Genomic DNA, 12,769 nt, shown 5'->3' with positions numbered 1-12,769 from the left:
ATTTATTTCAGATGCTGCTCTCTATATGATCAAAGCAGGAAAAGCCCTCAGAGTATTTTATCCCAATTTGATTCATGTGACGTGCTTTGCTCATGGAGCACATCGCTTTGCTGAAGAAGTACGTTCCACATTTGTGAATGTAAATGAATGATTTCATCCACAAACAAAGTGTTTCTAAAGGCTCCTGCTCACATGAAGACCTACAAAGAAAAACTACCAATTGTGCCTTTACCTCCCGAACCAGTGGTAACTCATTGGGGTATGTGGATCAAAGCTGTGTCGTTTTACAACGAACATTTCGAGGCCATTAGAGGCGTAGTAAATGGCTTTGATAGTGCAGAGGCCTTGGCAGTTTTCCTGTGCAAGGAAGCTTTTAATGATTCTGTTATTAAAAAAGACATTGCTGTGATTAGCACTAATGTTTCCCATGTAACTGTGAGTATCAAAAAGCCAGAAACTCAAGGTTTGGTGTTGAATGAATTATTCTAGTGAACTCATTGCTGGAGACATTCCCAAGAAAACTTGAAGAAAAGTTTGAAAACATTTTAAACAATAACTCAGGCTTTGAACCCATGTGCAAAATTGATAGTTTCATTAATGGGATGGGTGAACTTTTACCAGAAACGATAAGTGCTAACATAGCACCCAGATTCAAATACTGCCCAATTATCTCAGTTGATGTAGAATGGTCCTTTTCTGCTTACAAAAATATTTTGAGTGATCGAAGATACAATCTTGCTACAAAACATTTCGGACTGCTCGGTTGGCCGTGCGGTCTAACGCACAGCTTTCCGGAGTGGGAAGGAGAGCCTGGTCCCCGGCACGAATCCGCCCGGCGGACTTGTGTCGAAGACCGGTGAGCCGGCCAGTCTGTGGATGGTTTATAGGCAGTTTTCCATCTGCCATGGCGAATGTGGGCTGGTTCCCCTTATTCCACCTCAGCTACACTATGTCGGCGATTGCTGCGCAAACAAGTTCTCCACGTATGCGTACACCACCATTACTCTACCACGCAAACATAGGGGTTACACTCGTCTGGTGTGAGACATTCCCTAGGGCGGGGGTTGTCCACTGAGGGCTGATCTGGGGTGGCGGAGGGGTGAAGTGGACTGCGGTAACCGTTGTAGGGTTGTGGACCACTGCGGCTGCGGCGAGCCTCTCCACCATTTCTAGGCCCCCGGTTAACATACAATACAATACGAAACATTTGGAAGAGAACTTGGTTGTTTGTGTTTACAGTAGTGGAAACGTGTGAAATAAATTGTAAATGATGCTTTGGTCCAATAGTATTAATTAAAAGTTAATGCTGTCAAAAAATTCATGATTGATTTTTCTTAAATAAAATATTACAATGTTTTTGAGCGTGCGCTTCGGCATGCAATATGTCTCGAAGTTGGTCCTGTGCATACCAATTGTTTCTGTGCGACTCACTTGCATCGCATTCACTTGTTGCTGACAACAATAGCAAAGAAGAAACAATTCTTGAAACACAGTGAGTGTCCCCATTTTGCAAATTTTTAGAAAATAATCCCTGAAAGAGCTCCTTCCTAACCTGTACAGAAAGTATTCAGAGAATGATATCAGCATTCTAAATGTACCGAATTTTCATGTGGCCGGCGCTTTTCCTCTTAATTGATATGCACAGGTTTGACTCTGAGATATAATGGATGCAGTAACTACCATGTTTTTTATTATTGGATCTTTCTTATTTTGACTCTTTTCATCCATTTTTAAGCATTTTTCATGCATATATGTATGCATATTTTAAGGTCTCTAGTGATCAGTAATCAGTTAAGAGTTGTGAGTCGGTATGGCAGTCTTGTAAGTTGCCATGTCAAACTGGAAGATTGTTGTGGACACCTCAGTGAGACAACATGACGAATGCTGCAAGGAGCAGCAAAGAAAGTGCATCAATGTGGAATCAGGCATGTATAAAATGAACAAATGGTGAAGTGTGGTAACAAATCTCAGCTATACTGGTACTTAATAGGTCTAGTGTTAGTTATCAAGGACAGCTAGTGACTGAAACCTTGTAAACTGTAGAAAGAATTTAACTGTATCTGGGCATCTTGTTTTAGCTGTTTAATTGTTACAGTTGGACTTCTGTAGATGTTTTGAGTCAGAGACTAACAGAATTTATCTGAAATGAACTATAAAGAATTTAGTTCCAAGTACAGCAGCAGAGAGAAGAAGGCTGATAAGAGAAGAGATGTATAATGGAATGAGCCTGAGCAAGAGGGCTAGACACCATAAAGAGGGCCACTTGCAGCCGTATGCTGGCACATCGTTGTGTCATTGGACACACTGGTGGTTTTGGGCAGCCACTGGCCATCTAGAAACTAATGTCACATGCAGCAAGCAGTTTCCATTGTGTTGTCAACAGTACTGTTAACACAATAGACAGCATTTGCAGCATGTGCCTGTAGTCTGAAGATGACCTCCCACCTGTTGAAAACCAGTTAAGACATTGTGAAATGATCATGTGATTGTGCCTCAAAAAATAAAAATTTATGAAAGACTGAATATCAATCACTTAATTTCCAAGAATGTATGTCACTTTCTCCTTCTTTTCTGTACTGCTATTCTCACCTACTTCTATTCTATTCTCTTTCTCTCTCTCTCTCTCTTTCCAGAGAATCAAGGAAATTAAGAAATATGTATGTTAGAGAAGAAATTTGTCTGTCTGTCTATCCAGGGAATCAAGGAAAGCAAGAAATATGTATGTTAGAGAAGAAATTAAGAACTCCAGCAATAAAATCAAACCAATATGGAATGTTGTTAGAAGGGAGACAGGGAAAGTAACCACTGGGGTAGGTAGTATTACTGTTAAAGAGAATGAAACCATCTTAATCAACAGGACACAGGTAGCCAATGTATTTAACAATCACTTTTTAAGTGTAGGAGAAAAATGGTGAGAAAAGTTCAAAAGAAAAAGCCAGGCAGTACATGGAAGAGTCAGGTTTGAAAAAATTTAGTCGGATTAAGTTTCATTTAACAACCTCTTGTGAAATAAGGAAAATTGTTAAATCTTTGGAAAATAAATGTTCTGTTGCAGTAGATGACATCTCTAACAAGTTATTAAAACAATGTGGAGCAGTTACAGCTGATATTTTGAGTCACATATGTAACACATCACTGATCCAGGGTATTTTTCCAGACAGGTTAAAATATGCCATTGTCAGGCCTCTCTACAAAAAGGGGGAAACCACAGATGTCAATAATTACCGGCCAGTATCCTTGCTTACAGCATTTTCAAAAATCTTTGAGAAAGTAATGTACTCAAGAGTGGTTAGCCGTCTCAACAGTAATGGGATACTTAGTAAATCACAGTTCAGATTTCAGACATGCTGTTCCACTGAGACAGCAATATACAATTTCACTGTCCACATAATAGAGTCTTTAAATAGTAAAATGTCACCAGTAGGAATAGTCTGTGACTTATCTAAAGCATTTGATTGTGTGAACCATGACATTATGTTAGAGAAATTACAATTCTGTGGTGTAAATGGAACAGCATATGAGTGGTTTAAGTCATATCTATAGAACAGGAAGCAAAAAGTCTCTTTATATGCTTCAAGTGGTTCAAAGGAGTTTGCCACTTCATCTAACTGGGTTGAAATTACATTAGGTGTTCCACAAGGTTCCCCTCCTGTTCTTGATATATGTGAATGCCTTCTCTTCTTATGTGAAACAAGATGCTGAACTGATACTGTTTGCTGGTGATACAAGCATAGTTATTAATGCAGTAAAAGAAAGTCTGATAAAAATGATACAAATAAGGTCTTTGGAAAAGTTATTAATTGGTTTTCTGCAAATGGGCTTGCTCTGAACTTTGAAAAAACACAGCACATCCAATTTTCTGCTGCAAAAAGTATAATTCCTTCAATAAACATAACACATCAAAAGAAGTCAGTATCCAGGGTAGAGCATACTAAGTTTTTGGGTGTACGTATAGATGAGAATCTTAATCGGAAAATTCATATTTTGGATCTCCTAAAGAGACTAGGTTTAGCAACTTTTGCAATCAGAATAATTGCCAATTTTGAGGATGTAGAAATTAGTAAGGTAACATACTTTGTATACTTCCACTCTCTGATGTCATACGGAATAATATTCTGGGGCAACTCAACACTTAGGCAAAAGGTATTCACTGCTCAAAAGAAAGTAGTTAGAATAATGTGTGGGGTTCATAGTCACACATCTTGTAGGCATCTGTTTAAAAGGTTAGGAATTCTTACAACTGCCTCACAGTACTTTTACTCAGTAATGAAATTTTTTCTCAACAACATGGACCAGTTTAAAATCAACAGCGACATTCATGATTACAATACCAGAAAAAAGAAAGACCTACACTATCCTTTACTTAACCTATCTTTGGCACAGAAAGGGGTAAAATATGCTGCTATAAAACTTTTTGATAAATTACCAGATGTAATAAAATGTCTGACAGACAGCAGTAATAGTTTCAAAAACAAATTGAAATCATGCCTCCTTGACAACTCCTTCTATGCCATAGATGAATTCTTGAATATGAGTAAATAAAACTGGAGATATAATTTTGTGCCGCTTAAGGGAATGGGATAGATAATAGAAATATTTAGGTATAACACTATAACTTCTTTCCTGTGTACATTTGTTGTGCATTAGACACATTCCACATCATAACGGTTTTTCCGTGCTATTGATCAATGGAACACGTAACTAACTAACTCCACTCTTCTGATGACAACCTGGCTCTCACCAAGGTCTTACCATGTTACATGCTTGTGACTGTTACATTTCTTAACTTCTTTTACTTCCTACCCAGATTTTGCAGGGTTCACACTACTACAGTCTGAGCCACAAACCCTCCACATTTACCAAGAAGAAGGTGCCCATCCCTATTGGGGCACTGGAACTTTGAGCAACACTCACCAGGACTGTTGCCATGGCTGGGTGGCAGCTGTAGAGAGAGCCCTAGTTGAAATGGATGATGCTAGGATGGACAGCCTGCCATGAAGTGACTCCCTCTCAAACTGGCAGTTGCAGGAGCCAGGCAGTTTCTTCAGATTAGAACTCTTTTCTTCAGATTAGAACTCTCACTGTGATGCCCAACAGTGTTTCCACACTTCGCTGTGCCATGGGAGGAGGAGCAACAGGGCATCAATATTGAGAGCCTTGCTCACTTCACTACCTAGTGTGCAAAAGAGCATATGGCGAGTCATTTCTACGACCGACTTTGTTCGGTCTTAAACCATACTTTCATGTACTTTGGATGACATTCCAGTTTCTTTCACTCCCCATATACTTTTAAATAAAACACAAGGCCTTATTTTTCACCCAGACTTGATACGAAAATCATATGAAGCACAATGTGCCAACCCAGAATGGCCAGGGGTACAGTTGGTTTGCCATATCCAGAAGGGGCCGAAGAATAATAGAGTTGATGTGGGAGCATTTATTCTATCATTCAACAGGACAACACTTTCATAAAAGGTGAAGAACATGGTTTACCGCTGTGTCATCAAGCTTTACCTGCCATCAACTGTGCGGATTGCCTTTGTTTTGTATGTGTGTATCTCATTGTCCCAATAAACCCTCCTGTGGCAATTATGGTCATACTCAGCATGAGTAAACTTGACAGTTTGTGCCAACGTGTCAGGACAGGCATCCTACCCATTCATCAGTGCATCCCATTTGCAAGAACGAATGGACAATCAAAAAATACAAATCCTTTTATTGATTATCATACTCCAGCAGTAAAAAGAAGTACAAACATCAACTTGTTATTATAGTGAGTGGTTTCACAACCACCATGGGAAAACTTTGCTATCCATATAGTTGACATCTACCTGTAATCACATGCTACAAAACCACCTCTGTCATCCCTTTTCTTACCAACATTGGGGATTGACTCCCAGTCCTCAGCTGGAACAGCATGAGCCATGCAGACTCGTAGCCCAGTGCTGGCCTGCGGCTGAAGTAATTTAAGGCTATGAGCTGTAGAGCTGCCATTCTTCCATTTTCAATCTTAAATCAGACAAATCTTCACTGTCTTTGAAAACCTCAAAAGTTTCAAAAGACATGTCAACAAAAGAACCAAAGATGAAGGTGATTCTGGTGATGTCAGAACCTATGTTGCTGGACATTTTAACAGTGGAATTGATGGTGAATGGGGACTTTGAGGCATGATTGGCTACTCCAGCCTCTTCATCACTCTAGCCCACCTGAGTGGAATTATAAGGAGTACTATCTTTTTGAACTAAAACTGGCATTTTCATTCTGTCTTGCAATCTATATTGTCATGCAAGAAACCTATATTTGTGGTAACTGCTGAAGTCCTACCAATACCAAGCTTTCTATAGGAAATGTGACAACACTGAGACAAAGTACAAAGGGATCTGCACAGTTGTTCCAGACAGTCTCATATATAGGTCTCCTCATCGAACAGTTGCATTTCAGTGCAGCAAATGGCTCTTCTTGGCCACTGATCTTACTAGTTGCGCACCAAAGTTATTCACCTTATTACTCTTGGGTGTATGTAACTTTGTGACAGGGACCACTTCTCGGTTGTCCTGCCACTCTTATTGCACCTACCACCAAACTAACAGGCATTCCAGAGGATAAACTGCCAGACCTACACTTCAAATGTCACTTTCTTGTCCTCCGGTCTATACCTGTTGATGATGTTTTTCTAGTTGTAACAACTGCATTTACCAATGCTAGGGATGTAGTGATCCCATTATCCAATGGGCCTTGTCACCATTGGCCTCTAGTGGACTAAGGAAATTGCGGTAATAAACAGAGACTAACGAGTGAGCTATTCATTATTCAAACAATGCCCCAGAAAATCATTGAACAGTTGTACACAAGGCCCTGTTTATTACTTAAACATTGAAAGAATGAATGCTAAGAAACATACATCTCCTTCTTGGGAGAGCACACAAAGTCCTGCATGTCCATGATTTGTCCCCCAACACAACTCTAGGTTGTCTCTTGATCCATAATCAAATGATCCAACACCTACAGGCAGATGCAGATCACAAATAGTACCTTCTCCACCTTTTTAATCATATCTGGCTCAGAGGTGAATTTCCTTTGCATTGATGCTATAGTATCATTATCCTGATGCTTATGACACGACAGGACCCAACTTACATTGATAGTTACTGACCAGTCAGCCTTACTTGTGTGCTATATAGATTACTTGTGAGGATTACAGACTGTTGATTGTGCTGGGCCCTCAAATTAGAATTCGTTTGCATTGTTTGCACCTTAACGCCTCTGTGTGGTGAGTACAGGGTTGTGATTCTCAGGGATTTACATAAAATCGGGGAATTTCAGGAATTTCACAAAATCTCTGGGAATTCTGCAGTTTTAACCTATCATAGAAATTGAATTTTATTGAGTTTATTAAATCACTAATACTTTGTATCTCAAAGAGTGTTAATTATATGAATGTTATTCCATATAAATTATTGATGTTTAAAAACAGCAGTGCAACTACTGGTTATGGCTAGTTTAGAACTCAGCTGAGAGGAAATGAAAGATACCATTGATGTATCAGGAGATTCTCGACACCATCTTCCTCCTCACACCTGGAATATTCAGGAAAATTTTTTTCCATGTTTGAGTAGCTGCCTTTGAGTAGCAATTTGCCCTTTCCATGTTGTTATTACATCCATTTTTTAAAAGTATATAAGTCTATGTTTCTCAGAAGTCAGGATATGGGCATGCTTCATTTTTATTCAGACATGCAGTTGTCATTGTGGTTGTTTATTTTTTTTCTCACCCCATCATATAGAAGTACATACCATAAGAGATCAGACTCGATGTCCTGTTAAAAAAAAATAACAGTGAATTCATTCATGCTGAATAGCAAACTGTACAAGCCTGTAAAGCCATCTCAAACATACACTCCTGGAAATGGAAAAAAGAACACATTGACACCGGTGTGTCAGACCCACCATACTTGCTCCGGACACTGCGAGAGGGCTGTACAAGCAATGATCACACGCACGGCACAGCGGACACACCAGGAACCGCGGTGTTGGCCGTCGAATGGCGCTAGCTGCGCAGCATTTGTGCACCGCCGCCGTCAGTGTCAGCCAGTTTGCCGTGGCATACGGAGCTCCATCGCAGTCTTTAACACTGGTAGCATGCCGCGACAGCGTGGACGTGAACCGTATGTGCAGTTGACGGACTTTGAGTGAGGGCGTATAGTGGGCATGCGGGAGGCCGGGTGGACGTACCGCCGAATTGCTCAACACGTGGGGCGTGAGGTCTCCACAGTACATCGATGTTGTCGCCAGTGGTCGGCGGAAGGTGCACGTGCCCGTCGACCTGGGACCGGACCGCAGCGACGCACGGATGCACGTCCCAGCAAATTAGGGACACTGTTGCTCCTGGGGTATCGGCGAGGACCATTCGCAACCGTCTCCATGAAGCTGGGCTACGGTCCCGCACACCGTTAGGCCGTCTTCCGCTCACGCCCCAACATCGTGCAGCCCGCCTCCAGTGGTGTCGCGACAGGCTTGAATGGAGGGACGAATGGAGACGTGTTGTCTTCAGCGATGAGAGTCGCTTCTGCCTTGGTGCCAATGATGGTCGTATGCGTGTTTGGCGCCGTGCAGGTGAGCGCCACAATCAGGACTGCATACGACCGAGGCACACAGGGCCAACACCCGGCATCATGGTGTGGGGAGCGATCTCCTACACTGGCCGTACACCACTGGTGATCGTCGAGGGGACACTGAATAGTGCACGGTACATCCAAACCGTCATCGAACCCATCGTTCTACCATTCCTAGACCGGCAAGGGAACTTGCTGTTCCAACAGGACAATGCACGTCCGCATGTATCCCGTGCCATCCAACGTGCTCTAGAAGGTGTAAGTCAACTACCCTGGCCAGCAAGATCTCCGGATCTGTCCCCCATTGAGCATGTTTGGGACTGGATGAAGCATCGTCTCACGCGGTCTGCACGTCCAGCACGAACGCTGGTCCAACTGAAGCGCCAGGTGGAAATGGCATGGCAAGCCGTTCCACAGGACTACATCCAGCATCTCTACGATCGTCTCCATGGGAGAATAGCAGCCTGCATTGCTGCGAAAGGTGGATATACACTGTACTAGTGCCGACATTGTGCATGCTCTGTTGCCTGTGTCTATGTGCCTGTGGTTCTGTCAGTGTGATCATGTGATGTATCTGACCCCAGGAATGTGTCAATAAAGTTTCCCCTTCCTGGGACAATGAATTCACGGTGTTCTTATTTCAATTTCCAGGAGTGTATTAATACAACTTTATTCCCAAGTTCTGTACAATACACCAATCCATAATTTAATTATCTTCTCTTAGGCCAGAAATGAGACCTCTATTGTAAAAAGTTTTGCTTGTTGTAGTCTTATCACTGAAATTGTTGATTTCCTTAAGGAATTTGGTATAATGTGAAATTACTTCAAATAGGTCTCTGCATGACCTGTCCGTGTGAGTGCAAGAAGTGCCTATATGTTTAATTTTTGTAAGTAAAATTAGTAGTGATACCCAATTATCTAATTCCATGCCCAGCACTCAAGAGCTGCTTGTCCACATTTTGTCAACTTCTGTTACAAATTTGTTGATAGAATTCTATATTCACATATTACATAGGAAAGTTTTGTTGACACAACATATTTTATCTCTGCAACTTGTAATATTATTGTTGTGGTATTGCTTCTAAATATGTTGAAAACATTTTGTGAGTTAGAGGATGAATCCTGTGGTATCATTAAAGTCTGACCCCTGATTAGCTGTAAAGACTCATAAATAATATGAACCATTTATAGAAATTTACTGTTGTTTTCAGCATAACATTAGCAATAAAGGAACAAGATTCTACAGTTGTCTATTATAATGTGGAAAGAGAACTAGCCAGCCCAGACTCCCCAGAAACAACACAAAAGAGAAAGAAGAAACAAGAGACACGTAATTTGATTGAATCAGAACTGCATCGACAACGATTAGACATTTATGAGTCAGCACTTAATAAATAGATTAGTACAGTTGTGCTAAATACTATGTGGAAATTGATAGAAACATTCCTTGGTTATACCTATTACAATTTTGTTTTACATGTCGAAAGTAGAATAAGGACCATTGCTGTGACTGAATTTTTTTTGACAATATCTGAAAGAAAGTAACCTCCTCTTAAAGTATATTTATTGTACCTCTCATCATAGTGTTGAAATGCAGATCTTGGAAACCAACTTGTTCTGTGCAAAAAATTGTTCATATGTATATAAACAGTGGATGTACCTTGGACTGATGAAATCTTGTTTTGCATGTATATAGTCTGTGAGACAGAAAGTGTAATTGTTGTGCAGCAGCTTTTTTAGATTAACAAATGACAGTGTCTGTAAGTATGACTGAAATATGAGTGAAATATATGCATGCTTCTTATCTTTCTTACTTGTTATTATTACTTCTTACAAACAGCTTGTAGATAAAATAAATTCAGCAGCCAGGAAGGTGTGCAACTTATGCAACTTGAATCTTCTTTCAAGCATACATCGATCTTTGTATAAATTAAATATATACTTACTGTGCTGTTTCAGCCCAGCTTAGAATTTATACAAGTGTCTAATCATGTAATAATATTATTTTCCATTTTATGTATTCATAATTTTAATACTTTTTATTTAGTGTCCATTTGTGAAAACATGTAGAAAATTCTAGTAGAATGCATCATGCTTCTGATCACCAATAGAAAGATATGAAGGGGATGTTGACATCACTAATATGATGAAACATTAAACCTAAATCCTTCCTCCTTACTTGTGTGTAAATGTGTGTGCATGTTGTGCAATAGATGACTTTCAGATTTGTAACAAACACATTGTTAAACAGGGACTGGTCATTGTTGCAGGAATTATCTGTTACATGTAGCTGTAAGGAATGAGAGGCAATATACAAAAGGGGTATAATGGGAATAATAAAGTAAATAGAGGGCAACTATGGGAATACTTGTAAAATGTTGTAAGGAACAGTAGAAGGAATTTACAGAGTGATATACACGCATTGAAACTGCTGAAGAAAATTACAGTATGTGATCTGAGGATTAGCGTATAAGTTTCATCAAAAAATTTTCAGTAGTGTGGGCAGAGTAGGGAATTTCATCCAACTTGGCAAATGGCCTACCAGATGTGCAATTCCACATTATTGATTTGGTGTGTGTACTGTATTCAAAGTGCCCAAAAGCCAAAACAATAGCCAACCCATTGTGGTGGGACATCAAACACCTGCACAACTGTGGCTCTCTGACCACACAGAGATTGCACTGTTGGTGCATGTGCTGTCCCTTATATGCTTAGGCACATGTGTTTGTAGATCTGGGACATGGAGAATCAGTGCAACAGTGATATACACCGTGTGGCTGTAGTTTGTTGGCAGCCATGGGAAAAACTGCTGCTCAAAACGGCTGGCACCAAGGCAGACGACTCACAGTGAAGAGACCGAAACTATCCTGGGCTGGTGGTCATACACTCAAGCAGTCTCACCTGAAAGATCAGATAGTTACAGTGCTGAAAGGTACAATTCCAAGAAATTTCCTGTCTTAGGTACATCATGGTAGGAAAAGCAGTTCAACAAGCAAGGTGAAAAGTATACTCCAGAGTACTTGATATGTTACATAACAGTGGTGAATCGTTCTTGAATATAAAATGAGAGTTCAATGCAGAACAAATTGAAAGTAAGGTCAGTGAAGGAACCTCAATAAAATGAATAGCAGATCAGTATTAATTCAAACGTCATCTCTTTCCCAATCACCGGTCCTTTTCTTGTGTAACAAACTGGATGATATCCCAGTCACTTTTATAGCTCATAAGAACCTCAGAATCTACAGGCAAAGTTAGACAAATATGGAGTCCAGTGTGGCCGTGAGTCATGTTCAGATAGCCTAATGGTAAGGGGATTGCACATGATATGTGGGAAATCTGGGTTCAAATCCCAGTCCAACACAAATTTACATTGTCGTCGTTTCATTATACAGCTGATAGTTGCTCACAATCGCGACTGTGAATATGTTTCATGTATTCTGCCAGTTACCACTGCAGTTGGCTTGTTCTAGGAGGACATTCCACGTTTTGTCCTTTCCACCTCTGTTAAAAATTGATGCACACATTTTGATGGGCGAGGTGAACCATAGGTTACAAGTGCTAGAACTGGAGATGGTGATAGCACCTCCTTATCACGTTCGCTGCCATCGGCGCACCAGCATGCACAGCCAATACTGGTGCGTATTCTGTGGACACACCTGCGCAGCGAGAGACTCAGCTGTTGCGAGGAACCACAGTTTAGTCGGGCACAGCCATTCAGTGTGGTTTATTGTGCAGGCACTCTAAGAACATATGATTTTCAATTCTTATGGGTGCGGTTCATGTTTTTTTCCCTACAGTTTTTCTCTGTTGTGGGACTGAAAATGGAAAACAATCGCAGACTCTTCAGAACCTAAGACATATAAAATACGGGACACAATAAACATACAAAAACTAATGGATGCAGAATTGTTACGAATATTAGAAGAAAACTATTCGGAAACGGAATTGGCCAGTGGGGAGGATGGGTGGGAATCCAGTGAAGAGTCTGACAGAGCCGAGTTTGCTTTTGTAGAAATGGCTGTGAATCCAAGTGAAGGGGAAAGGGCAGAAGGCGTGGTAACAAGTGGTAACATAGCTGATACAAGTGTTGCATGGGAAAGCGAGCCAATTGGAATGGTAAAGAGGGGCTGCTAATTCAACCAGCGGGAAACACTCCCT

At 40.7% G+C, this 12,769-nt stretch overlaps 1 protein-coding gene across 1 annotated transcript in view; it reads left to right on the top strand.

Moving 5' to 3' along the window:
* LOC126188313 (uncharacterized) overlaps positions 1–10,424 on the top strand; it is a 36,747-nt gene extending 26,323 nt beyond the window's left edge. Inside the window, exon 4 of the mRNA XM_049929906.1 lies at positions 9,823–10,424. Coding sequence (XP_049785863.1) covers positions 9,823–10,009 — 187 coding nt within the window. The 3' untranslated portion in view covers positions 10,010–10,424. The remainder of the gene's footprint in view (positions 1–9,822) is intronic.
* The last annotated feature ends 2,345 nt before the right edge of the window (positions 10,425–12,769 follow it).

Source organism: Schistocerca cancellata, chromosome 5 (assembly GCF_023864275.1).
Source record: "Schistocerca cancellata isolate TAMUIC-IGC-003103 chromosome 5, iqSchCanc2.1, whole genome shotgun sequence".
In the NCBI taxonomy this organism is placed as follows: Eukaryota; Metazoa; Arthropoda; class Insecta; order Orthoptera; family Acrididae; genus Schistocerca; species Schistocerca cancellata.
The sequence above is the reverse complement of the archived record's forward strand: the minus strand, read 5'-3'. Positions and strand labels throughout refer to the sequence as shown.